At 40.6% G+C, this 25,776-nt stretch overlaps 1 protein-coding gene across 1 annotated transcript in view; it reads left to right on the top strand.

The window, feature by feature from the left end:
* The window catches only part of BMPER (BMP binding endothelial regulator), a 271,041-nt gene that overhangs the window by 73,381 nt on the left and 171,884 nt on the right, over positions 1-25,776 (top strand). The window contains exon 6 of the mRNA XM_027102219.1: positions 3,354-3,436. Within this exon, the coding sequence (XP_026958020.1) occupies positions 3,354-3,436 (83 nt within the window). The remainder of the gene's footprint in view (positions 1-3,353; positions 3,437-25,776) is intronic.

Here is a 25,776-nt window from a genome sequence, read left to right as displayed (position 1 = left end):
GAGAGATTTTTTTCTGATCCCTTAAGCCTCTGGCCCATGCTCTTCGACAGATGTTCTGCATTTTGGGTTTTACTCTGCGTGCTTTTCCTCACTGGAGGCCATACTCACAACTACTTCTCTTTGCTTTTGAAGTTGATCTCCAAAGGGCCTTCTGTACTGCGAACCTCCCCGGGAATTGGTGAAGGCATCGCCATGGGATGCTTTGTGAAGATAAGCTCTTGGTCTCTTCCCCTCCACACACTCTGCCATGTGCGCAGACCGGGGCCCTTCCAGTCCAGCCTTCCCTCATCTTTGAATGACAATAAGGACAGTCTCTCTCCACTACTTCTAACCTTTCTGAGTTCCCTGGACAGTCTTTATTGAGCCAAACTTCCTTTTCACACTGGGATTTCTGTGAAGCTTGTATTATTGGATAAGCTTATGTGAAGGCCAGAAACCAGTTGAAAGTAAAATAATTCTTTCCATAATTCACTTATTTTGTATCTATCACACACAGTTTGCTTGAGTACTTTTCCCCTCTGAATGCACTGAATGCTTTACATCATGTAACCATCCTCTAAAATGCCTAAGGGATCTTTATTATGTTAGCTCACTGATACTCTAGTCTGCACATGGAAATCACCTGGGAAGATTTAAAAAATAAATCTTGATACCCAGGCTGCCTCCCAGACCAATTCCATCAGAATCTCTGAGGGCGACACTCAGGCCTCCCAGAAAATTTCTGTACACAGCCAAGCTTGAGATTGATAACAGAGCAAATTTTATATTCCATAGAGATTTAAAAGGTATCGAAGCTCTTAAGTATTAATTCAGTTCTGTTGAGTAGACTGTTGCTTTATTGATATAGAATCAACTTGGCATATATAATATTCCTTCTCACTTAGGAGATAGTCATATTTTTAGTCTGCCTTTGAAAGTGTGCATATACAAACAGCAGAGTGAATTTATTTCAGCAGTTGAAGTTATCATATTTGAGCAGTTGCTTCTCTCACTTTGTTTTTGAGTTGCGTTCCGAGGAAGGAAAGGCTGAGCTCCGTGATTGCGTATATTATAATGCTAAGTCCCCACCACCATCCCAGTGAGGGATGAAGTACTGTCTGTAGTTCATCCAGGAAGAAATTTGACTCAGTGAGTATAAGTACCTGCCCAATGCCCAGGAGTGAGTAAGGGCTAAAGGTGGGCTTGGGGGTCTGGCCCCTTTTCTTTCTTGGGCCCCATACTGCACTACCTCCCCCTATCCCCACACTGTGATAATTTTTCAACTTGGGTCCAGATGCCGTAGGAGGCAGATCTTTAAAAGTTAGCTTGCCAGTGCTATACACCAGCCCCCTGACACCTGGGCAGGCGCTGTGCCCTTGGTTATGGGGTCAAGAATCAACTTTACTCTCTCTCCTTAATTTCAAAGGCCAACTTTTGGGATGCAAATCAGAAGACTCAGAAGAGGCCACATCCAGAATGCATTATGCTGTGTCTTGGGAAGGAGCCCTCAGCCAAGTCTAGATAGGGACAGTTAAGTGAAGCCTTGGGGTATTATCCTTGTAATTCAGAAGGACTGGCATCTGTCATTGATCATGGAATGGTATTCCACATAATGACAAACACATACAGCTTGTGGTCAGTTTCTTCCTGAAACAGATTTCAGGGCATTTTTGGTTGTCTGCTCCTTCCTTTTCATCTGACTCTTTGCTCAAGGAGGTTGGGTCGTGATGGGAACAGTTTGCGTGCAATTTTCATTTAAAATTTCCTTATTTAAATTGTCAAATGTAGATTGTGCAGTTAACCTGTCTGGCAATCCGTATGACAGAACCAGTGGTGCAAACATATATGAAAGCATTGGAGACCCTTTGTTGGAAGTGTCCTTTGAAAAGAGACGACTGGGCACCTGCCATTATTAATGGTGCTGAGATAGAGCCACTGGGAGGGTCCCAAGCTTAGCAAGTCTCCCTGCATCAAAGGGAATAGCAGGAGGTAGCTGATGACTGACTGGCTCTGGGTGTGGGCATCAGAAAGACCTTAAAGCCACAGTTCACTCAGCCATTCAGCTTCAGTAGCATTTGTCCCCATGTCTTTCAGTTGAACAAAGGGCTCCATATCTAGCTTTAAAATGAATAGGTCTAGTGGCCAGGTCGGGTGGTTATGGGCAATGCTCATATGTTCAGATGTTCCCTTTGTCAGGAACCAGCTGCTTTGAGAGTTTGGTGGGTTCTGTTGATGACTTCATTGGACAGGCCTTGAACACCTACTCTCAGGGACATGAGTCAGTCTTTCACAAGAGCCCCTTTTGCTGAGTTTCACCCATTGGAAGTGCTGCTTCCAGCACTGTCTGCTATGTGGAAAGTGACCTCAGCTATTCTGGCAAAGTACCTCGTGATGACAGTCCTGAGGGAAGTGGATTTGCCATTAGCTGATGGTCCTCCCGTGGCCCATGTGACACAGGGTTGCTGGCCAGCCTGTGCTTCCAGTCGCCTGTGAGATCACTTGAGAATACAGCAGGGACCTGGTCATCTTTCTGAATAGGAGGCACCTCCTGGGCTTTTGATCCTATATTTAGCCAAGCTTAGTGGGGGCATCTTAGGCCCTTTAGCAGCACATAGGGTGGGGCTGAGAACCTGTGTGGCACCTCCAGCCTTGCCTCTGTCCTTTCTTCTCTTGGTGCCTGCCCTTCTGTATGGTATGGCCAGTGGGTCAGAGCTGAGTTCACATCCCAGCTCTGCCACCTGCCCAGCTGAGTGAGTTGCTTTCTCTCTCTAGGCCATGTTTTCCTCATCTGTGGGGACAGTGATAAGAGTTTGTGCTTTGTAGGCTCACTGAAGATGGAGTGAGATCAGGGGTGTGAAGGGTCTGATAGAGGCTGGGGGCACTTCTGCCGCTCCAAGTGGCAGCTCTTCGTGTCATTTGCTCCTTAGCTCATCCATGACTTCTGTTGCTTGACCTTCTCTTTGCCTCTTCTGACCCCTCTGGGATTTGGTTCCCTGGCTGTGGTTAGGGTAGTCCTGGTGAGCTCCTCAGGCTCTGCAGGGCTCAGAACCCTGCACTGATGCTGCTTAGGCTGACCTGGCTTCCAACGTCTTATTTGCTTTCTAGTATCTTCGGGTTTCTGGACCCATGTCAATCTTTGGTATTCCATATATATATATATATATAAAATTTTATATCTATATTATATCTATCTATCTATCCAGCTATCTACCTATCTATCTATCATTTTACCATGAAGCATTCTTGTTCTCTGGTTGAAGAGGACACTGTGCTAGGCGGGGGTGAAGGTGGGGATGGATGTGCAGTGGATAGAAGGATAGTGTCGAGCTGAATCAAGGTGCTGCCCTAAATCGAAATTCTTCTTTGCTTTCTAGGCTGTGTGTTTGAGGGGGTGCAGTACCGAGAAGGGGAGGAATTTCAGCCAGAAGGAGACAAATGTATCAAGTGTTCCTGTGCTGTAAGTACTGCCCTGGATGTTCCAAGGGCGTTCCTTCTGGTTAATTGTGGCTGGGACTCACCAAGAGCAGCCCTAGGTCTCCTTATGGTCTCTCCTCCTCTCCCTCCTGATGTGGAACCAAGGGAAAAGCTCATCACCCTAAGGCGGGGTTCTCAGCCTTGGCGGTGTTAACTTTCTGGGCTGGGTAGTTCTTTGTGGTGGCAGCTGCCCTGCGCATTGTAGGATGTTTAGCAGCATCCCTGGCCTCTGCCATTGAAGTTTAGGAGCACTCCTCCCCTCAGTTGGGACAAGCAACAATGTCTGCCGACATTGTCATGTGTGTCTTGGAAGACTGATTGACAACCACTGGTCTAAAGAGTGAGGGAGAGAGGCTGATTCCCTCCACCTATATTCTTTTTTGGGAAGGCACGGATTCTCTGTTCTTCGGGCCCGAGAAGCTTCTTGCTTAGGCAGCTGTTGAGTTCTTTAGTGCAGTCAAATGGGAAGCAGATGGAGAGAAGCTGATCTGAGGATTGGTCAATTATGTTGAGGGGAACGGACGGGAGGAAATGCCTCTAAACCATGGATTCAGGGCGGAGAAGGGATTAGTGAGACAAAACCAGAGACTTGCCTTTCAAGGCATTGTTGATTTGTAATTCATATGCTAAGGATATCTTCAGAGTGCTCAGGAATGCAAAAAGGAATTTGGGGTAATAATTTTAATTTTATAATTTTAAAGAGATCTTTTTTATTAATGTCTTTTAGATTTGGAGTAAACTCATTGGTGGTGATGGTGGTGATGGTGATGATAGGGACTCTAGCCTTAAACCGCTGCTCCAAGCTATTTACAGTAGGGAGTTAGTACAACCATATATTTTTTAAGCTTTTAATCTTTTGTAATAAAGAACATACAGTACTCATCTCAGAATATTAAAAAAATGCATAGGGAACTTCAGCATCCTAATTTCACCAAAGCAGAATCATATGTGGATCATCATAAATCATAGTATTTGTCATTTCTCTACATGTCTTTTCCAAAATATTTCCCCCATCCTATAGCACATATGCATACATAACCTAGAGGGTCCACATTAAAGTAAACATGACCAAGGGTGATGGTTTTTGCAAGGGGAAGGAAGAAAGCAAGGAGGGGAGGGAAGGAGAGAGGGAAAGAGAGAGAGGATATTTATATCTATATCTGTATCTATCTATAGTCACATACTCAAATGCACTCAAGGTATTCAGATTCCGTGTGTTTTTAAACACATTGTGCGCTGATCGAAACACACTGGAGGGCCAAGTTCAGGCCCCTGCCAGTCCTGCTTTCATTTTCAGCTGGAGAAAGAAAAATCCAAAGGTGTGGTTGCTTGCCTAAGCTTTCCTGCTTCGTGAGTTCCTCCAGACCTATATTCTACATTATTTTCTATATCCCTATATTCTAATCTTCTACATTCCTATATTCCTAATCCTCTATTCTTTCTAGTTCTCCACGTTGCCACCCTCAGCATGTAAGGGGCAGCTAATGGTGTTGACTGTGTCCCTGACGTCAGTCTGTGAGTTACTAGCACAGGGAGAAGGGACTGTGGAGCTCTTGCTTGGGGACAGGACATTTGTGAGTTGGCTTGGGTATCGGGAGGGTCATAAGAGCAGTTTTTCTTTTCGTGAATACAAAAATTTGAGGCCTAAGCTTTCTTTTTTGCAGCTTGTTATTAATATAAATTGGTTTTTAATATGCTTTTATTTTGCGATCTTTTGATGTAGTACACTCATAAAAGAGATAATGTTTTAGCAGCAAATGGCCCTGTCCTGAGAGTGGCAACGGGGCAGATGTTTGTTTAGAAGGCAGTATTGCAAATGTGCGGTCTGGCTCTGGCCCTGTGAGGCTTGGAGTGCGTGAGAGTGTGAGGAGGTGGGTGGGTAGCAACAGTGGGCTACAACATATATGTGTATGTATATGTGTACATATATGTGCACACAAACACGGACACCCGTATTTTTATATCTCTGAATGTGAATGTGTATAGGTACATACACAGACATCAATATTTTTATATCTCTGAATATGAATGTGTATAGGTACATACATGTACCCGTTTAGGTATACGCACGTCTGTAGAACACTGGATCACTAGCTTTTTCCTGAACCCATTACTTTCTTATGCCTCCTCTTCTTTGCTCATGCCACTGCCCCTGTCTGGAATCCCTTTTCCTCCTTCACCTGGTTAGTGCTTGGCCTTTCAAAGTCAGTTATCACCACCCATAGTAACTCCCTGACCACCCCATCCCTCCAGCCAGAAGCAGCAACTGTTTTCTCATTTGTATTCCTGAGGCTCATGGCTCTCACTGGCTGGCTTACGTGCCATCTTTCCCTCACATGCACACGCAGCACACACGCACACACACACTTCCAGGTGAGCACTTGCCCCATTGTAGCACGGCTACTGGATTATTTTCCTGTTCTGTGTTAGACTGTGTACTCCATCAGGGAGGGAGGCACGTCTTCTTACACTCATCTGCTCACCTCTGTGCTCAGCACTGTGGGCGCTCAGCGATGCTAGCTAGCACTCTTCTCTTGCTTTCGTATCTCTGTCTTGTGATGGAGTACCCTAAAGCCAGTAATCTCTTTCCTTCCAAACTGTGACAATTCTGCCCTTTAAAGCTGGCCAGCTCCTTCTTGCCCTTCTTGCCTGGGAGAATAGTTATTGTTAGATAGATAGTCCATTCTCATTAGATTACTGTTTGCCTTGGAGCATACCCCGTGGAGTCATGATGTGTAAAGCATCTATAGTGTATATTACCCACCTCTGATGGATGAACTGCCAACTCTTCAAGGTAACCCCCTCTCAAGTAGATATTATATACACCATGAAAATTGTATTGTACCTCTAGCCCCCTTTGTTACACTCTCTAAATTTGTGAAAATCTGTCTACCCATGTTTTCGGGATGCGGTGACACAGGCAGACCACCAGAAAGACACTTCATCTGATTGAGATGGATTCCTTGGATGATGGAACAAATGCCTTACACATGATTTTACATCCTTGCTTTAGGTCAGGGTAGTATATACAGCATTCCAGGCAGTTCAGAACATGCTAATGTTTGGAGATTATCTGGAGAGGATTTCACAACCACTCGCTCTTACCCGTTACAGAAGCAGAGCTTCTCTGAGTCTTAGGTGAGAGTAACATCATAATTTACATAGAAAATGCGGTGCTTCACTATCACTTGTCAAACTGTATCATCCCCATTTACCTATTATAAATAATGACAGAGTCAAGAGAATGAATTCTCCGTAGAGCTGGTACTAATCAGGGTGGCGAACACTTGAGTTCCTTTAGCTGTTCCTTAGAGTTGTCTGAGTCATAGCAGAGTGCATTCCTCATGTCATGTGTTCAGTGTGAATGAGTCCTGTGTTCATTTTAAAAACGAAAGAAGATGCTTTTTCCTATGGCAGAAGCAAAGAAGAGTTTATAAAGTATATCGAGCAATTGGTTAAAAGCACTCGGCTGCTTCTACCTCGTTTAAGCTTGAGCTTGTATGACCTGCCTAACTGAACAGCAAACAGTTCTCTGTGCCTTTGTTCATCAAATTTTCAGGGAACGGGCTGGTGGCAGTTGGCACAGACGTTTCTGGAAAAGCCAATGTCTTCAGGCTTGTAAGGCTAAAGACCAAAGTGCCAACGAGAGGTGTTTGTGTTCTCTTTTACCAAACTATTTTAAGAACCCTGTGGGCTCCACATCCTTGGAAATCGCTTACTGAAGGCAGGGAAGCCCACAGAGGCATAGGACACTCTAAAAAGAGTGCCAAGTCCTCAGTCTGCAAAACCAGCCAAATTAACCGGCCAAGATCACTTTTGCTGACAAAGGCTTATTCAGTTCTGAGGATTTTTACTAATAAACATGGCATGTTAATGGGCTGTCTGTGATGAAGAAGCTGTACTTTATTGGCTCTTAGAACCCCTGAAGTCCATAAACACCTTTGCTCTCACTTAAACTTTAGATACTGCAAAGTGCTGTCTCCCAGGGAAAATGAAACTCCTAGCAAGGTCACTTGGAGAGAACAAAGGAAATGCAGATCTTCATGGTTCCCATTCCTCTTAGACCAGATTCCTTAAGATGCTCTGCACAGCCTGGTGTGGTCCCGACCTCTGCCAAACTCTCTGGCCTCATCACTGACCCTCCCTCGTTCTCTCTGCTCTGGCCTCTGGGCAGATCTTCCGGATCCTTGCTACACAAAGCGTGCACCCAACCAGCAGTGTTGGCCTCACCAGAGAGCTTGTCGGAAATGCAGAAGCTTGGGCCCTACCCCAGACCCAGAATTGAAATCTACAGTTTAGGGAGATTTCTAGAAGATTCCTTTAACAAATAAAGTTTGAGGAGCCCTGGTCTAATATCTCATGGCCTTTACCTAGACCGCTTTTTCTTTCTTCTCTCCTTTTTGCTCCATCGTCTGGTGCCGCATACCTAGGTAACGCCCGCTCATCCTGCACTTGGAAGCTCAAACATTCCATCTTTCCAGAAGCTTGTTCTGGCCCCCAAGACCAGATCAGGTCCCGTTGCTAAACCCTTTAGAGCAACCCATACTTTACTTCCTAAACATTTTAAATGATTTGTAATTACGTATATGTGTGTGTGATGATTTTATTTAACTCTGTGAGGGTAAAATGGTAACTTTTGTATCTTCAGTGCTTGGTGCCTAATGGATCTTCATAATAATTGCTGAATTCAGGAACGAATGAATGCTGACTTTGATTTCCCTTTCTTTCCCCACTGCCTCTGTCTCCCCTCTGCTGCGATATCTCCCCCCTGCACATTTCGTCTTTTCTATTTCTGAAGGGAAGATGGGTTTATGTTCAGCCGCTGTAGTACTTAATATAAATTGCTTTGAACGGAATGTGGATGACTTCCCTGAGGATGTCTTGTTTGAAAAGTGTTGTCTAAGCCTCAAAGATTCACACTCCTCATGGCAGCAGGAGGATGCAGTGGCCGGAAGCACCTGCCAGTGACCGGGGCCACTCGCTGTGGCCGAGCTTTGAAAAGAGACTGTAATTCTCTACTCTCAGAGTTGACCTTGCCCTGAAATATGGGGAGATGTGTCCTACCTCTCCCTGCTCCAGTCTGTCCAGCTTCCCTGTAATAGGACACAGTGGGACAGCTCGTCATTTCTGTGGTCACATAATGCCGGGGCAATCCAAGTTACATGTTACCAGCCACACCGCTGCTCCTCTGACATGGGAACTTGGGACCCTCCATGCCTGAATCCTCTCACACGGCCTCTGCCTTACTTTCGGTAATTTGTGCAATTTGGCGCATTTTAGTGATAGACTGTCATTATATCTTCCCTGTCCATGGGGAGAAATTTGGCCACATCCGGGCAATAAATTGGAGAACTGAGCAATTATCGAGTGAATTAGATCAATGTGGGCAGTTTTTCTAAGCAGTGTGGGCCAAAAACCTTCAGAGTAGTTTCCAAAACTAGTCTGAAATATTGATGTAATTGCTGCAGTGTTCCATTTTGCACTGTGGTTGTACCATCACTCTGAGGACAAAAAGGTCTTGGTTTTGAACAGTCAATTGAAAAAAAAAAAAGGGCTTTTACTTAAGGGCTGGATAGCACTTGGCCACTAGGAGGGATCTCCAACTTGATTAGAGAAGTGGCTGGTGCTCTGACGGTGTTTGGTTAGACCATGAGGTCCGGAATCTTGGGGTTTTATGTTAGGATGAATCTGAGCAATTGTGATTTCTCTGTCAGCCTTCTATTGGAAGGTCTACTGTAATGCCATTCCCTTCAGGGTGACTCCATAAATGTACAGCTATTTGTTATAGGGGTGTCAAATTCTTGCTTCTTGAACATAGCACCAAAAGAAGGCAAAGCTGACTTTATTGCTTACTGTGGTCATCGATGATTACCTTGGTGGAGCCTTAAAATAATATCTTGGAAGGAAGAGGACAAAGGTAGGATATTTGTGAGGTTCCTTGTGGGGGTCTGCATTAAGGTGAGTTTTTAATGTAAGGACTTGATTTGGATTGGGCAATTTTCATGATATACTAGTTTAGAATTGGTGGAAACTAACGAGGTGGGAGCTTCAAGGCTTGTCCTAAAGCCTTCATGAGTCTGGTTGGGTTATCTGTGTTACTAGTTGAGTACTTTCAGTAAGTTTCTGAAATCAACAGGAGGCTTAACTTTTTGATGTTAAAAATATTGGGAATAACTGTTGTATATTTTAAATCCCGTTTCAGCCCTGTCTCATGTATTTTCAGGCCAAGCCCTGAATTTTAATCCCCATATATATCTTTATTTATTGTGGCTTCTAAGGTTCCTTATGCTTATTTCTTTATATAGTTTATAGTTGAAGCATCCTGTAAAGTTATTTTTCTACATAGGGAGCCACCATCTGAAAAATGAGCCTAATAGGGAAAAAGTTGGAAAGGAAATTTCATGTATGACATTTGAGCATATATAGGAAAACACACAGTTTGAAAAGAGATCAACAAGTGATTTATTTATAGAGGAATTAACTGATAATAGTAGCTGCTTTTACTGAGTGTATACTCTGTGCCAGATACATATAGTGCTTTAATGTTAATTTTCAAGATTGTCCTGTAACCTAGGTGGCATTAGCCCCATTTTTTTTTTTTTTTTTTGACGAAGAAACTGAGATTTGAGAATTTTAATAGCTTGCCTGAGGTCAAAAAGTTAATAAGAATTGAAATCCTGAACTGCCTGAGTATAAAGTCACATGTCATTCCTATCCCATCTACCCTCTCCCTGCCACCAACCAGTGTCATTTTGAGATACTATGTATGGTTGTTTGTAGACATTTGAAAGTGGGACATGCCATTTGAATCTATGGAATGAAGAGCAACCAGATATTTTGAGGGAGTAATAATGGTGATGTGAGCATCTACAGAGAACTCCAATTTTGGTGCAAGGGATATTAATACAATGCAAATGTGAATTACATTTCCTTTCTCTGAAGTTCACAAGTCTCAGCAAGTTTAAACCCATACCAGATTCCAGCCTTGGGCCTTCAGCCTGAGTATATGTCACAATGATGGCAGAGTGAATGATGAACACGTATCTGTTACCCTCACACCAGTTGGAGAATGGAGACACTGTGATCTATAGTGTGCATCTCTTTGCCAAGAAATTATGACTGTACAAAGAGAATGTGATAGTTGCTGGGATAGAGCCATGCTCAGTGCTTCTGCTTCCAAAGGTGGATAGAAATAAATGTTAATCTGGTGGGGCCTGTCTATTCCTTGTAATAGTCACTGATGGAGTTTAAGCATCAATCTCTTTGGAGATGATATAGAGGAATTGGGTTCAGCTAGACATGAGTTTCAGTAGTTCTGTGAATGTAAATTAATCCTCCTAGTAGAATAGAGGGGCAACTGTGTAATTGCTTTTGAGCAGTTGCTTTCTCCTGTCCATCTAAGAAGCAGATACATTTAGAAATTTGAGTGAAGTTTGGAGTGGGTATTGAGAGTTGGTAGAAAAACAAGCTCCATGGATTAAATCTCATCTCATCGTATCTTTGCAAAGATCATTCCTTGGAATTTTTTCCTCTTGCTTTTACTCTCTTCAAGGTCTGTCACATGATGAACCCCTTTCATCTCCTAAAAGTCCCAGGAAAAATACCGATTTTACTAAGGACTGAAGAACTTTCCAACCATTCATTCTTCCATCTTTTCATCCGTCACTTGTCTTCAGAGCCAGCCAGTTATTTTTTAATTTAACAGTGATTGAGTGTCTGCTGTGTGTTAGATAGTGTGTTAGGTATTGAGTGCTCAAAGATGAAGGGGATTTCACTTTTTCTTTCCAGACAATTACAATCTATTGACTTGGGTGTATTTATTAAAAATAAGCCCAAATCAAACCATCCTGTAACATTTTTTGTGTGTGTGCCCAGTATGTGATAATGTGCCAACTATATGCTATATGATATTATAAAAAGTCCAAGTGTATTGAAAAATAGAAATAATTGTACAACTCAAAGGAAACCACTGTTAATATGATTTGATATATTTCCTTCCAACCCTTTTTTTTTTCATATTTACATATAGTACTATAACTAGGCAGGGTCACCTTCTGTATGCAGTTTTGCATTCTGGTTATTTTCATTTAACATATTGTGAACATATCTCTGTTTCATTAAAAAGTCATTGAGGGCTTCCCTGGTGGCGCAGTGGTTGAGAGTCCGCCTGCCGATACAGGGGACACGGGTTCGTGCCCCTGTCCGGGAAGATCCCACATGCCGCGGAGCGGTTGGGTCCGGAGCCTGTGCTCCGCAACGGGAGAGGCCACAACAGTGAGAGGCCCACGTACCACACACACACACACACACACACAAAAGTCATTGAAAAATAACTTTTATTAGCTGCATAATATTTCATCAGTATACTATGATTTATTTAATGGTTTTTGTGGAATTAACAATGAACCTTGTTTTCAGTTTGCACTATTATGAATAGTATAACAAACATCTTCGAAAACTAATCTTTCCTTGTTTATCTGATTATTTCCTTGGACTAAACTCATAGATGTATAATTGGTGGGTCAAGGATACAAACATTTTAAGGTGTATGTGTTTGTGTGTGTGTGTTGCTAAAATACCTCATATAAGTCATGTCCTAATGTCCTCTCCAGCAGTACCTAGGTGTATATCTTCCTGCACCAAAACTGTTTTTCCATTTGAGAATCTTGTTTTCATTAACACTTTCTTCTGAAATTGAGCGTCTTTCATGTTTATTAGCCAACTGTGTTTCTTCTGTAAATTGTGCGTTTTTCTCATTTTTCTGTTCAGTGGTTAAAGTTCTGTTGCAGTCTGTGTATGAAGGATAATAACCTTCTGCTGTTTACGTTAAGGTGTGTTTTTAAAAAATGCTGAAAAAAGTGCCGTGTGTGCAGTTTGATCTTAGTGTGTATGTGGCACGTTGGATAATGACAGAGTTTGCTGAAATCCCATGTCTTCTTCCAATCTTTTCTCCTCAAATCTCGATCCAGACATATTAACTAAGAAAAAAGTGAGTCAACACTGTCAGCTCCGCAGTTTAATTGGTCCAAGACTTTTCTTTGCTTACGCTCCTCTCTTCCTATCTCTGACTCCTTCGTTGTGAGACGGTGACTTGGACCTGCCTCCACACTAAAGGGAAATTACTCTTTGAGTTTCTACAGTGGCTCTTCCCTGCCTGTGGCCCTGTAGCCTCCCACCTCTCTGTCTTCTCAGGCATCCCTTTCTCTCTTGGCTCAGAGTGCGAGGGCCCCTCCTGCTTTCCAATCCTGATCTTCCACTGGGGCTCTTGCGCCCATCCCTTCCTACCTGTCCTCCTTCTGCGTTCTGGATGTTCAGTTTCTTGTGGCCAGGCATCATGTCCTCACATCTTTGAGGACAGTGTTTTGCACGTAGGAAACAGTAAATATTTGACCCAATGACTAGTCTTACACTGTCTGATTTGAGTATCCATGTTCTGGAAAATGAGTTCTATGATCTAGAACTTTGTACCTTCCTACCTGGGTCTTCATTTCTATTTTGAAGACGGTACATTCAGTATTCACTTACTTTCTTTCAATGATCATGGTGACGTGAAGGATTTATGATAGAGCTAAAGAGGAAGAGACTCCAACCTAAAGCATTTTTAAAGGAACCGTGAGGGGACTTCACAGTAGCTGTGTGAAGAGGCTGGGGCATGGGGGTGGTGTGAGCTCTGACTCCTCAAGGCCTCACGGGATGACAGCAAGTCTAAGAATGCGTCTTCTTGCGGCGTAGGAGGAAGAGAAAGGAAACATTAGTGAATGTTAAAGGAATAGCCTTTTTTTTTTAAATTTTATTTATTTATTTTTATACAACAGGTTCTTATTAGTTATCTATTTTATACATATTAGTGTATGTATGTCAATCCCAACCTCCCAATTCATCCCACCACCACCACCAACCCGCCGCTTTCCCCCCATGGTGTCCATACGTTTGTTCTGTACAAGAAATATTCCATTTTGTCAGTAAAATAGAATAAAATGTGAGTGTTACAGTATCTTAGAATATTTCCTGAACTTTTTCGTCTTTTTGTCCATTATTACCTAGAGAAATTAATTTAAAAAAAAACTGGTATCTGTGGGTCTGCTACTGTCTTTGTCCCTTTCCTTGTTTCTGCTTCATAGCTCCCCCCCACCCCCTTTACTCTTCCATCCCTTGTCCTTTCCCTCATGCTTCCATTTTCCCTGTCATTTCCCGTCCTCCTTAAGCTGCCCCTCTTCCATTCCCATCAGTATCTCGATACAGCAGCCTGTTTTAGTAAAGTAGCATAATTCATTTTCATTGCTAGCTTGGTCTCTCCTCAAATAACCGTCACAGAGTTCTGTACTGCTAGATATTCACAAAGTATCCTTTGAATGAATTGATTGCACATTTTGGCACCTTTTAGATGTCATTCGAATGTTCAGTTTGGAGGGTGGCAGTGCTTTTGTGGTCCTGTGAATGGCTTCAATTACCACCATTCCCTTTGAGTGGAATTTTAAATGGTACCATGGCAGCAACGTATTTACATCACAGGCAGCACGGTCCTCCCAAAGATAGGAGGATGCCGGACCACAAACACACAGGGGAAGAATGGGAATGCACACATTCGACCTTGTCTTCTAAAGCCCATCTCTGAGCCTACACTGAGTCACAGCAGTGAATCATCCTTTCTAAACCCACCTAAGTTCTCTAGCTGTGGTTCAGAAGAGCCAGCTGGAAATATATATCAAGCAGACTTTGCTCTTTGGAAAGGGGATAGGCTTCCAGGATCAGGGTGAACCTTCTGTGTAAGGAGCACCATGAAATGTACAAACAACCTGGACTTACATCGAGTGTCAAACGCATCTATCACATAATTCTATGTGCTTCTTTTTGCTCTAGTGCCTTTCTTCTGTTCTCCGTGATACACGTAACAGAATCAGATAATGTGATCATGATTAACAGTATTATGTTCCAGATGTTCTGTGCGAGGACTTTGGAAACCTCTGAATATTGCTGGAGTTAAACAAAAGGAAAAAAACCCCTATACTCACAGTGAATAAAAAGAAAGGCCATAGTTTGTCCATGACGTTCTTTTAGTGGGAGGGAAAGGTACCAGTTTCATTTTTGGTCAGAGTAAATTTATAATGTAGTCAAACATCAATAAAATCAGTTATTCATTATGAAGGAGTATCCTGGGCTTATACTTTAAGCACTAAAATTCAATAATAGAAGTTACATTTTAATTTCAAAATGAGTATGAAAAATTACCCTCACCACATCACTAATACTGATCCATATCTTAATTTTTTTCATGCCTTAATTTGACAAAATGAGTTTTTCATACACTTACACATTTTTGTTGTGGAGCTGTGTTGATGCTAGGGTGCTTTTTCCTCACTGATCCGGGTTGAGGAATGTGATTGGTAGGTGACAGGAGTGACTGGTCTTGACAGTGGTGGGAAATATGTTTCTTTTCAGTTTCAAGTTCAAGAGAAGGAAAGGGAGGGAACTCCTGAGAATTTTTGGTTTTGTTATTAGGTTTTCAGTATCCATAATATTCATAAACAATGGACACAGCTGTCTTTAATAACTCAGCCCGCTAAGTGCCAGAAAAACATCAGGCTGGAAGAGGGTTTTTTCCAACACAAAAATGTTCATATATTGAAGCAAGATTTCGTTTATAATCAAACTGGATGTTGACCCTAAACTTCTATCTCTAAGTAAAATCGTTTGACCAAGCACTAGGAAAAGTGCAATGAAATTTTTGGTATTTTTTTAAAGTTTTGCTTTTGCTACTACACTATATTGTTCTGAGTGGTTTTAGGCATGCAGATGGGTTCTATATCCCCTAGGGGGCATTGTTGTGGGCCAAAGGCCACCGGTCTTGGTGTGAGGAGACCTGGGGTGCTGCCCTGTTTCTGTCACTGGCTTGTTACGTGACCTGGAATCTCCCCAGTAACCTGAGACCCAGTTTCCCCATAAGTAAAACAAGGACTTCTTAGAGCCTTTCCGGTTCTATAATTTCATAATTACCCAACTCAGAAAAGGCCTTTATTTTCCCAGGAAGCAAGTTATAGGACAGACTTGAAATACCAGTTAATAGAAATTATTTTTTTCTAATATACTAATAGATTATCATCACCACATTTTAAAATTTACTTCTTTAAAAAATTAATTTTTAATTAATACACAGTAAAATTCACCCTTTGGCATACCTATCTATGAGTTTTGACAAATGCACAATGATGAACATTTTTAAATAGTTAATATTATTATAAATTACATAAAAAATGCAAAAAGTCTTTACCTATTATTCTAGCTATGCCACAACTTATTAAAAAACTCTGAAGAGAAGCTATTTTTGACTCTTTGACCGTAAAGCTTCTCTGCAATATTAAGACATGTCTGGTGCCTCCAAAATGTCTATAGAACGAGGAGCAAGAGACTCTCATCCATTTTGGATCACATGAAGTTCTTTGCTCCTGAAATGGACTTGCGGGTTTTGATTATACAACAATGATTAGAAGCAGAGGAATCTTTTCTTTTTCACCCCAAGGCAAGGGTAAGGCGGTAAACTCAGCTGGCAGTGAGAGTCAGGAAGAGAACTCCAGCTGCAGGGTTCCTCACTTACGTTGATGAATGGGTCGGGCTTAGTGTGTCTGCAATTATTATACAATCTTAGATTCATAGCTCAGAGATGGAAAGTCATTCCAGTAGCTTGACGTGCCTCCGTATTAGTATAAACCCAGGCAGTGGGAGATTGATGGTTTTCTGGAAGAGTTTTGAGGTTCTCTAAGAAGAGAGCGTGTCCCCTGGCCTTTTCAGCAGCATTTGTTCCTCGAGGCCTGTGCAGATGTGAGGGTGTTGCTTCCTTCTCCATGTTAACCCTTATTGCTTCCCCATTCCAAGCGTTGTCCAAATGTTGGTACAGAAGAGGCCTGAGTTTGCCAAGGGGGTCAGGTAGCCATGACCAGAGCATTAATAGAGTCAGGGGCCAACCGTGGGTTCTGTATATCTTACTTGGGATCTGGCCAGTGGGCCCTGGTGGAAGGGCATGGTCTTTGCAGTCAGTGGGGCAGGGATTTAATTCAGCTCTGCTCCTCCGTCAATGAATACACTAGACCTCACTTTCTTCATTCATAAAATGGGGAATTACTTCTTGGCAAAATATACTCGGGAACCTTATGTTTTCTTCCTCCATCTCTAGTACGCTTGCTCTAGAAAACAGGACCTACAAAGCTATTCCATGCATGAAGAGTTTAATGCAAAACAAAAAGGATACAGGTTCCTTGCTTCTTGTTGTAGAAATGAAATAGAAGATTTCAGAGAAACCTTGGAGCTTTGGAGCCAAAACACCCCACCCCCATTTTTTTCTTTTTTAAGTTAAAGAAGTCCCAGGCTTTGAGGACTTCATGAGATGATTCGTGCAAAGTGCCCTGCCTAGTAACCAGTAGATGCCTTCCCTTTCCTGCAGGGCGGAGTAATTTTTAGTTATAGTCCTTTCAGTGGTAACCTGTTTGAATTTAGGACAGTCATTTGTATGTCAAACCTAAACAGTTTTTTAAAAGTCTTTATTGAATTTGTTACAATATTGCTTCTGTTTTATATATATATATTTTTTTTGTGTAAAAACTTTATAAAGTACACTTTTATTTTCCTCTTATATCTTTTTTTTTACATTTTTATTGGAGTATAATTGCTTTACAATGGTGTGTTAGTTTCTGCTTTATAACAAAGTGAATCAGTTATACATATACATATGTTCCCATATCTCTTCCCTCTTGCGTCTCCCTCCCTCCCACCCTCCCACTCTCCCTATCCCACCCCTCCAGGCGAGCTGATATCCCTGTGATATGAGGCTGCTTCCCACTAGCTATCTACCTTACGTTTGGTAGTGTATATATGTCCATGCCTCTCTCTCGCTTTGTCACAGCTTACCCTTCCCCCTCCCCATATCCTCAAGTCTGTTCTCTAGTAGGTCTGTGTCTTTATTCCTGTCTTACCCCTAGGTTCTTAATGACATTTTTTTTTTCTTAAATTTCATATATATGTGTTAGCATACTGTATTTGTCTTTCTCTTTCTGACTTACTTCACTCTGTATGACAGACTCTGTTTTATATTTTGGTTTTTTGGCCCTGAGGCATGTGGAATCTTAGCTCCCCTACCAGGGATTGAACCTACACCCCCTGCATTGGAAGGCGAAGTCTTAACCACTGGACTGCCAGGGAAGTCCCAAACCTAAACATTTTAAATTAGTTTCCTGGATTGGTTTTCTGAGGAGAAACCTACCAGGTAGCTCCTTCGTGTCTGATTATTGCCCTTCACACAGTCGGCTACATGAGGAAGCTGCCTCTTTGCCTTCAAATTCCAGGGCCTTTCTTTTTGTCCATTGGGAGACAGTATTTTGCAGTCTGAGTCATTCTTTCTCTTCACTTAAGGAGCTGCCACCCTTTATCTGTTGCTTCTTTATAATGGGAAGGTCTAAGCACTGTTCTAGTAACACTCTAACCCTGCTCTGTCCAAGGGAAGTATAATGTGAGCCACATATGCAATTTAATAAAAAAATAAAAACTGCAAACATTTTAATTTTCTAGTAGCCACATTAAAAGAAGTAAGAAAGAAACAGGTAAAGAGATTTTAATACTACACTTTATTTAACCCATTGTATCCAAAATATTATCATTTAAATATATAAGCATTATAAAAATATTAATGGGCCATTTTACATTCTTTTTTCATACGAAGGCTTCAACGTCCGGTGTGTATTTCATACTTACAGTACCCCTTGTTTCAGGTTAACCACATTTCAGTTACTCAGTAGTCCATGTGGCTAGTGGCTACCACGTCGGACATCGTAGGTCTAATCAGTGCTGCCAGGTCAGGAGGGAGCATGTCCCACATTCACATTCACGGGACCTTTCCTCCTGCCTACTACTACCACATGCCACATTCACATTCGATGTGTGGTCTGCCCGGTGGATATTGTGTCAAGAAAGAAGGCTGAAAGTGAAGTCGTTAATTACCAGTCAGAGTAATCCTTTCTAAGGGTTTGCCTCCCTCTCCTCTGAATCCTCCAATGGCATCCCTTCTTTTTGGAGTGAAAGCCAGAGCTCCCTCCCAACCTTATCTTCCAAGACTCTCCCTCACATAAATCTTTCCAGGCACACTGGGCTCCTTGCAATTCCTTGAACATGCCAGGCACACACTCAATTCAGCTTTTTTGTATTTGTAGAAAGCTCTGCCTGGACTGTTCTTCCGCAGATGCCTATGCCTGGCTCCTTTTCCTCCTTCGAGGCTTTGCTCAAATGTCAAACATTCTTTAGTGAGGTCTTTCATAACCCATCAATACTATCTAAAATGGTGACTCTATTTTGCTACCAACTCCCTCTGCCACCTGACACTCCTTCTCAAACCAGCCTTGTTTATTTTTTCCATAGCTTTTGTATTGCCATCTGATATGCTTGCTTTTTCCCCTCTGTGTTTCTCTTTTCTCGCTATCTTCCCCCTGCCCTGGTAGAATATAAGCATCATTAGGGCAGGGACATTGTTTTGTTCATGGCTGTATCCCCAATACCTAAAACAGAGTTTAGCACATAGTAGGCACTCAAGAATTATTTGCTGAATGGATGAATGAATGAACAATACCAAACATTTGATCATTCTAAGAATTCAGAATTCTAACCGGTATTTACCGACAGTTGATTAACATTTGTGAAAGTTCTGACTACTGCCCTGCCCAAGATTTATGGAGTTATCTTGCTTAATTTGGAAAACACAATCAAATTGTTTATGCATTTGGAAGACCCACTGATAAATGAGCCCTTGTGTTGCTGTCCAGGTCAGCTCGACCCCACTGGGAGTCTGGCCAGTGTCCTCAAACACAAGCACTGATCACTTTTCAATGGTGACTTGTGGGAATGTCAGAACAGATTCAGATCCATTAGTTCTTGAATGCTTTTCCTTCTTTGGAAGTAGATATTTAGGAATTCTCAAAATTTGGGAACTCTGGACTTGAATATTTAATGGGGCAGGTTGGATTACCTCCTCTGTCTTTACAAATCCACAAAGCCTCCCAACAGACCTCTCCCGTTCAGTTTTAGCAGAGTCCTTGAGAACATCATGAACATGTGGACAGGGTCAAGGCTGAATGGTAAGAGGGGTTGCTGTTGTTGGCAGGATGCACGTGGGGAGCAGTGCTTACCATGGGCCTGTGCAGCCAGACAGTGTGATATGATCCTCTGTCTGCCAAGAGCCTGGCAGACGTCAGAGTCTGATGCAGCGGCTGCCCAGCTCTTCAGAGGAGAGGCCAGTCTAATTTAGAAGCCAAACAACTTTCTTTTGTCTTACTTGTTTTCTCTCCAAGAAGGTGAAGTTTTGAAGGCCTCAGCAGGAGGGAAGTCTCTGGTGTCAGAGGGGCTCTCTCAGGAATTTGAGACTCATAATGTGGAGGTTAGCAAGGAACTCTCACCATCTCTTTCCTCTCTGCCATCCTGCTCTCAGTCCCCGAACATAAAATTGGCAATGACTGTAAATATATTTCACACTGTCATTCTTTCTAACAATAGAGCAGCCTCTTACCATCCTCTTACATGTTCCCAGAGAGAAAATAAAATTGTTGTCAGCAGCTTAAGAGTCAAAACTCAAGGTGGAAGTTTCTAGGAGATGAGTCTCTCTTTTTTTTTAATTTATTTAATTTATTTATTTTTGGCTGCGATGGGTCTCCGTTGCTGCACGCAAGCTTTCTCTAGTTGTGGCGAGCGGGGTCTACTTTTTGTCGCGGTGCGTGGGCTTCTCATTCTGGTAGCTTCTCCTGTTGTGGAGCACGGGCTCTAGGCACACGGGCTTCAGTAGTTGTGGCACGCGGGCTTCAGTAGTTGTGGCATGCGGGCTCAGTAGTTGTGGCTCGCGGGCTCCAGAGCGCAGGCTCAGTAGTTGTGGCGCATGGACTTAGTTGATCCGCGGCATGTGGGATCTTCCCAGACCAGGGCTCGAACCCATGTCTCCTTCATTGACAGACGGATTCTTAACCACTGTTCCACCAGGGGAGCCCGATGAGTCTCTTTTTGACTTTGAGTTCACCTGGGTTCACAGTGGGTTTTGTGGACTCAGAACATGCCGTCTGGTGAATGAGAACTTAGAATTCTAAGTCAGGAAGGTCTTGTGGTTAGTTTGAAGTTTGGTAAGATAGTTTTGGATTAAAACCAACAACCTAAAACTTTAACAAGATATGTCTTCTCCCCATAAAAAAGAATCAACTATACGAAGGTTTGTTCTTGAGCCTTATTTTTATTATGTAGTAATTTTTATACTTCCAAATTTTTATTAATGTGAAAAAGATTTTTCTGTACTTACTGGTTTAAACTATTCCAGTATTTGCAAAAGATATAGTTTGACAAGAACTTCCAAGTTCCTTCAGAGAGAGTATATTTTGCCTGAAATCAGTTTCCCCTTTCTCTGAAAGAGCCTTTCCTTCTGGAACCTTCATTCCAGACTTTATAGTCAAGATGAGAAGATGATATTCAGTCTGTTGACTGCTTAGTTCCTGGCCTGCCCACAATCCTCATTGAATGAAACCAAATGTGTTTTAAAGGCTGATGTTAAACTATACGTAAACCTGGGGCTTCGGGGTGATGAAAAGACATGATTGGTGGTGGGGAAGGAGGCCACAGAGAAACCATTTTATTCTCAGTTGTTGTTTTTTTTCACTTTTCCTCTATTTACTTCTTCCAAATATCCCTTTGGTTTCTCCCGCTTCCTCAGAACTTCAAAGGTAACCATGGTTGGAAGTGAATTGGAGACCTCCACAAACCCTCTAGTGGAGCGGGTCATATTCAGAACTTCATGATCAAGATCTGTGAGAGTTTTGTATATGTCTGTCACTAATTGGTTAATAACTGTGTTCATTTTTGTGATCTACTAAATGACCATTTGTAATGCTTTTCTGTAACAAACCCATATATCTCATAATACTCACATGTTGAGCACCCAGGTGGAGAAGTGTCGGTGGAAAAGAGGTTTAGGGACAGTTTGATCAAGTTATATTTGAAAGGAAACTGTGTGGCTCAAATATCCCCAGTCTCTAGTGCCCTTGCAACTCTGGCACATTTCAATGCAGGAGGGGAAAACATCCATCCATTTATTCACTCATTTGTGTATTAAAAATTTTTATTGCATACCCTCTAGAACTGAGAGCCTGGCTGGGAGTATAACAGTGAACTACAAAGATAAAATTGCCCACCCTCATGAGGATTACATTCCAGTGGGGAGGTAGGCAACAACCAGGAGAAATAAATGAAAATATGTATGTTAGCAGGTGAAAAGTGCTAAGGAAAAAGCGCAAATCAGAGAAGGGGAGAAAAACATTTTGGATAGGGTGGATAGTGATTTTAAATAATGGGATGAAGAAAGGGCTCACCATTGCCACACTAGAGCACTGGACCTCAAACCCTACTATGCTTGCAGCTAATGAATACTCATATCCGTTTAATGAAAGGAAGAACTGACAGCTAAGAAATCCCCAGAGATTTGTATAGACCAAATAATGAATTTTAGTGCATGTAAATATATGAATTTCACATTGCTTATCTGTTTTTGAACTGAGAACTGACCCTTTGAGTTATGGCCATTTTAAGGCCTGGTGTTCTGTGATTTTTTTTGAGAAATTACTGATGCAGATGAATTTTGGATGAATAGGCTTTTGATAGCTTTCCTCCCCATGTTTGCACAAAAATAGAGAAATAGCACCACCATTCTAAAAACAAACCTGCCATCTTAAGTAATAGTTGAAACATCACCTATGTAGTACTCTACTCAAAAATGTTTAACCTGAACCTTGTCATGAGGAACTATCAGACAAATTCATATTTAGTTCTGGTCTAGATTCATAAAAAATGTCAGTGTTCTGAAGGAAAAAAGAAATTTTGGCAGCGGTTCTAGATTAAAGTAGATGAGAGAGACATGAAAACTAAATGCAATACATGATCATGGACTGGATCCTGGATTGAAAAAAAATACTGTAAAAGACATTATTAGGAAAACTTAGGAGATTTGAAGATAGACTGATAGATGATACTATTGCATTAATATTAAATTCCCTGAGTGTGATAGTTAACTTGTGGTTATAATGGAAAAAGGAAAGTGTTCTTAGGCCTGGGAGGTACCTACTTAAATTAGAGTGTCTACATATGAGTCTTACGTGGTTAAAAAAAAAAATTAAATAGTTCTCTCTCTTGCTAAAAATATTGCAAAATGCTAAAAACTGGTACTTATAGGTGAAGGGCATGTAGGTGTTCATTGTACTATTTTTGCAACTTTCCTGAAGGTTTGAAAATTTTCAAAAATTGAATGTTGGGGAAAGAATAGAAAGTGGTTGCAAAGGCATTCTTGTCATCCAATCAGCCAACCCATTTCACCATTAGTATGATGTCAGCTGTTAATATTTTGTAGATACCTTCATCAAGCTGAGGAAATTCTCTTCTGTTTCTAGTTCATTGAGTGTTTTAACATGAAGAGGTGTTGGATTTTGTCAAACGTATCTTCTGCATCTATTGTGATGATCATGTGGTTTTGGTTCTTTGTTGTATTAATATGGTGTGTTATATTGATGGATTTTCATATGTTAAACCAACCAACCTTGCATTTCTGGGATAAATCTCACTTGGTATATAATCTTTTTTATATGTTGCTAGATTCAATTTTCTATGTTTTGTTGAAGATTTTTGAGTCTATATTTGTAAGACATATGGGTCTATAGTTTTCTTTCCTTGTGATGTCTTTGGTTTTTTATCAGGATCGTACTAGCTTCATAGAATGAGTTGGAAAATATTCCCTCCTATTTTTTGAAAGAACTTTGTGGAAAGTTTGTGTCAGTTCTTCTTTAAACATTGGGTAGAATTCAACAGTGAAGCCGTCTGGGCCTGGTCTTTTCTTGGTGGGAAGAGTTTTGATTACTAATTCAATTTCTTTACTTGTTATAAGTCTATTCATATTTTTTATTTTTTCTTTAGTCAGTAGTTTGTGTATGTCTAAGAATTTGACCATTTCATGTAGATCATCTAGGTTGTTGGCAAATAATTGTTCATAGTATTCCCTTGTAATTTTTTTTTTCCTTTCTGTAAGGTCAGTATGATGTCCTCACTTTTATTCTTGATTTTTGTAATTTGAGTCTTCTCTCTATTTTTCCTGTTTAATCTAGCAAATAGTGTGTCAATTTTGTTGAACTTTTTAAAGAAGCTACTTTTGGTTTTATTGAATTCTTTTATCTTTATTTTATTTATTTCCATTCTCAGCTTTATTTTCTTTCTTTTGATTGCTTTGGGTTTAATTGCTCTTCTTTTCCTAATTTCTTAAGGTGGAAGTTTAGATTATTGATTTGAGACCTTTCATCTTTTTTAATATAGGTGTTTACAGGTATAAAATTTTCTTTCAGCTCTGCTTTAGAGAAACTCCCATAAATTTTAGTATGTTGTATTTCTATTTTCATTTACCTTGAAGCATTTTCTAATTTTTCTTGTTGTTTCTTCTTTGACTGACTGGTTTTAGCAGTGTGTTGTTTAATTTCCATGTATCTTTAAATTTCCAAAATTTTCTTCTGTATGGTTTCCACTTTTATTCCATTGTGATTAGAGAACATATTTTTATGATTTCAATCTTTTAAAATCTCTTGAGACTTATTTTGTGACATGACATGTGATCTATCCTGAAGAACTTAAAATGTGCATTTGAGAAAGAGTGTGTATCCTGCTCTTTTGGGGTGGAGTGTTTATATACATCTGTTAGGTATAGTTGACTTACAGTGTGGTTCAAGTCTTCTTTTTTCTTGTTGATACTCTGCTTAGGTGTTCTATCTATTATTGAAAGTAGGGTAATGAAGTCTCCAACTATTGTTGCTGAATTATCTGTTTCTTCAATTCTTTTAGTTTTTGCTTCATGTATTTTGGACCCCTTGTTAAGTGCATTTATTTTATAATCATTATGTCTTGACCCTCTTACCATTATAAAATGTCCTTCTTTATCTCTAGTAACAATTTTTATTTTAAAGTCATTTTTATCTGATATTAGTATAGTCCCTGCTGCTCTCTTTTACTTACTGTTTGCATAGTATGACTTTTTCTGTCTTTTTCCTTTTCACTTATTTGTGTCTTTGAATCTAAAATTTGTCTCTTGTAGACAGTACATAGTTGGATCATGCTTTTCTTTCTAATCTATTCTATCAGTCTCTGAGTTTTGATTGGAATGTTTAGTCCATTTACATTTAATGCAATTTCTAATAAGATAGCATATATGTCTGCTATTTTTTCTTTGTTTTCTGTATGTCTTATATCTTTTTTATTCCTTGGTTCTGCCATTAACTACCTTCTTTTTTGTTAAATAGATATATTCTAGCATACCATTTAAATTCTCACTTTGTTTTATTTACTATATATATTTTTAGTTATTTTCTTAGTGGTTGTTGTCCTGGAGATATTAATTAACATATTAACTTATAAAATATCTAGTTCAGAATAATACCAACTTAATTTTAATAGTATATAAAAACTTTCTTCCATAAAGCTGTTTCTCTCTTCCTTTCTACTATCATTGTAATATAAGTTATATTTTTATAAGTTATAAGCCTATCAACACAGGTTTACTGTATTATTTTATACAGTTTCTTTAAATAATATAGGAATAAAAGGAATGAGAGACAAATATACACTTACACTGTTTTTTATATTTACCTATTAGTTAATTTTAATGTTGACCTTCATTTCTTCATGTGGATTTGATTAGTGTCTTCATTTCAGCCTGAAGTACTCCCTTTAGTATTTCTTATAGAGCAGGTCTGCTAGCAGTGTATTCCCTGAATTTTTATTTATTTGAGAATGTCTTGATTTCTCCTTTGTTTTGAAGAGTTGTTTTGCTGCATGTCGCATTTTTGGTTAACAGTGTTTGCCTTTCACCACTTGGAATATGTTTCTGGCCTCAGTGGTTCTGATGGGAAATCAGCTGTTTATTTTATTGATGATCCCCTGTATGTGATGAGTCACTTTTCTTTTGCTGCAGTCAAGAGTCTCCCTTTGTCTTTGTCTTTCCGTAGTCTGACTATGATATGTCTGGTTGTGGATTTCTTCAAGCTTGTCCTACTTGGAGTTTGTTGAACTTTTTGAATGTGTAGATTAATGTTTCTCATCAAATTTGAGAAGTTGTTGGCCATTATTTTTTCTCATATTTTCTTCTGCCCCATTCTCTGTTTTCTTATTTTTTTTTTTGGACTCCCATTATTTGTATGGTGTCCCATATATCTTTGAGACTTTGTTTATTTTTCTTTATTCTTTTTTCTTTTTGTTCTGCAGACTGGTTATCAGTTGATCTGTCTTCAA

Source organism: Aethalodelphis obliquidens, unplaced genomic scaffold (genome assembly GCF_003676395.1).
Source record: "Aethalodelphis obliquidens isolate GAN/ISIS:26980383/991018 unplaced genomic scaffold, ASM367639v1 scaffold5, whole genome shotgun sequence".
In the NCBI taxonomy this organism is placed as follows: Eukaryota; Metazoa; Chordata; class Mammalia; order Artiodactyla; family Delphinidae; genus Aethalodelphis; species Aethalodelphis obliquidens.
The sequence above is the reverse complement of the archived record's forward strand: the minus strand, read 5'-3'. Positions and strand labels throughout refer to the sequence as shown.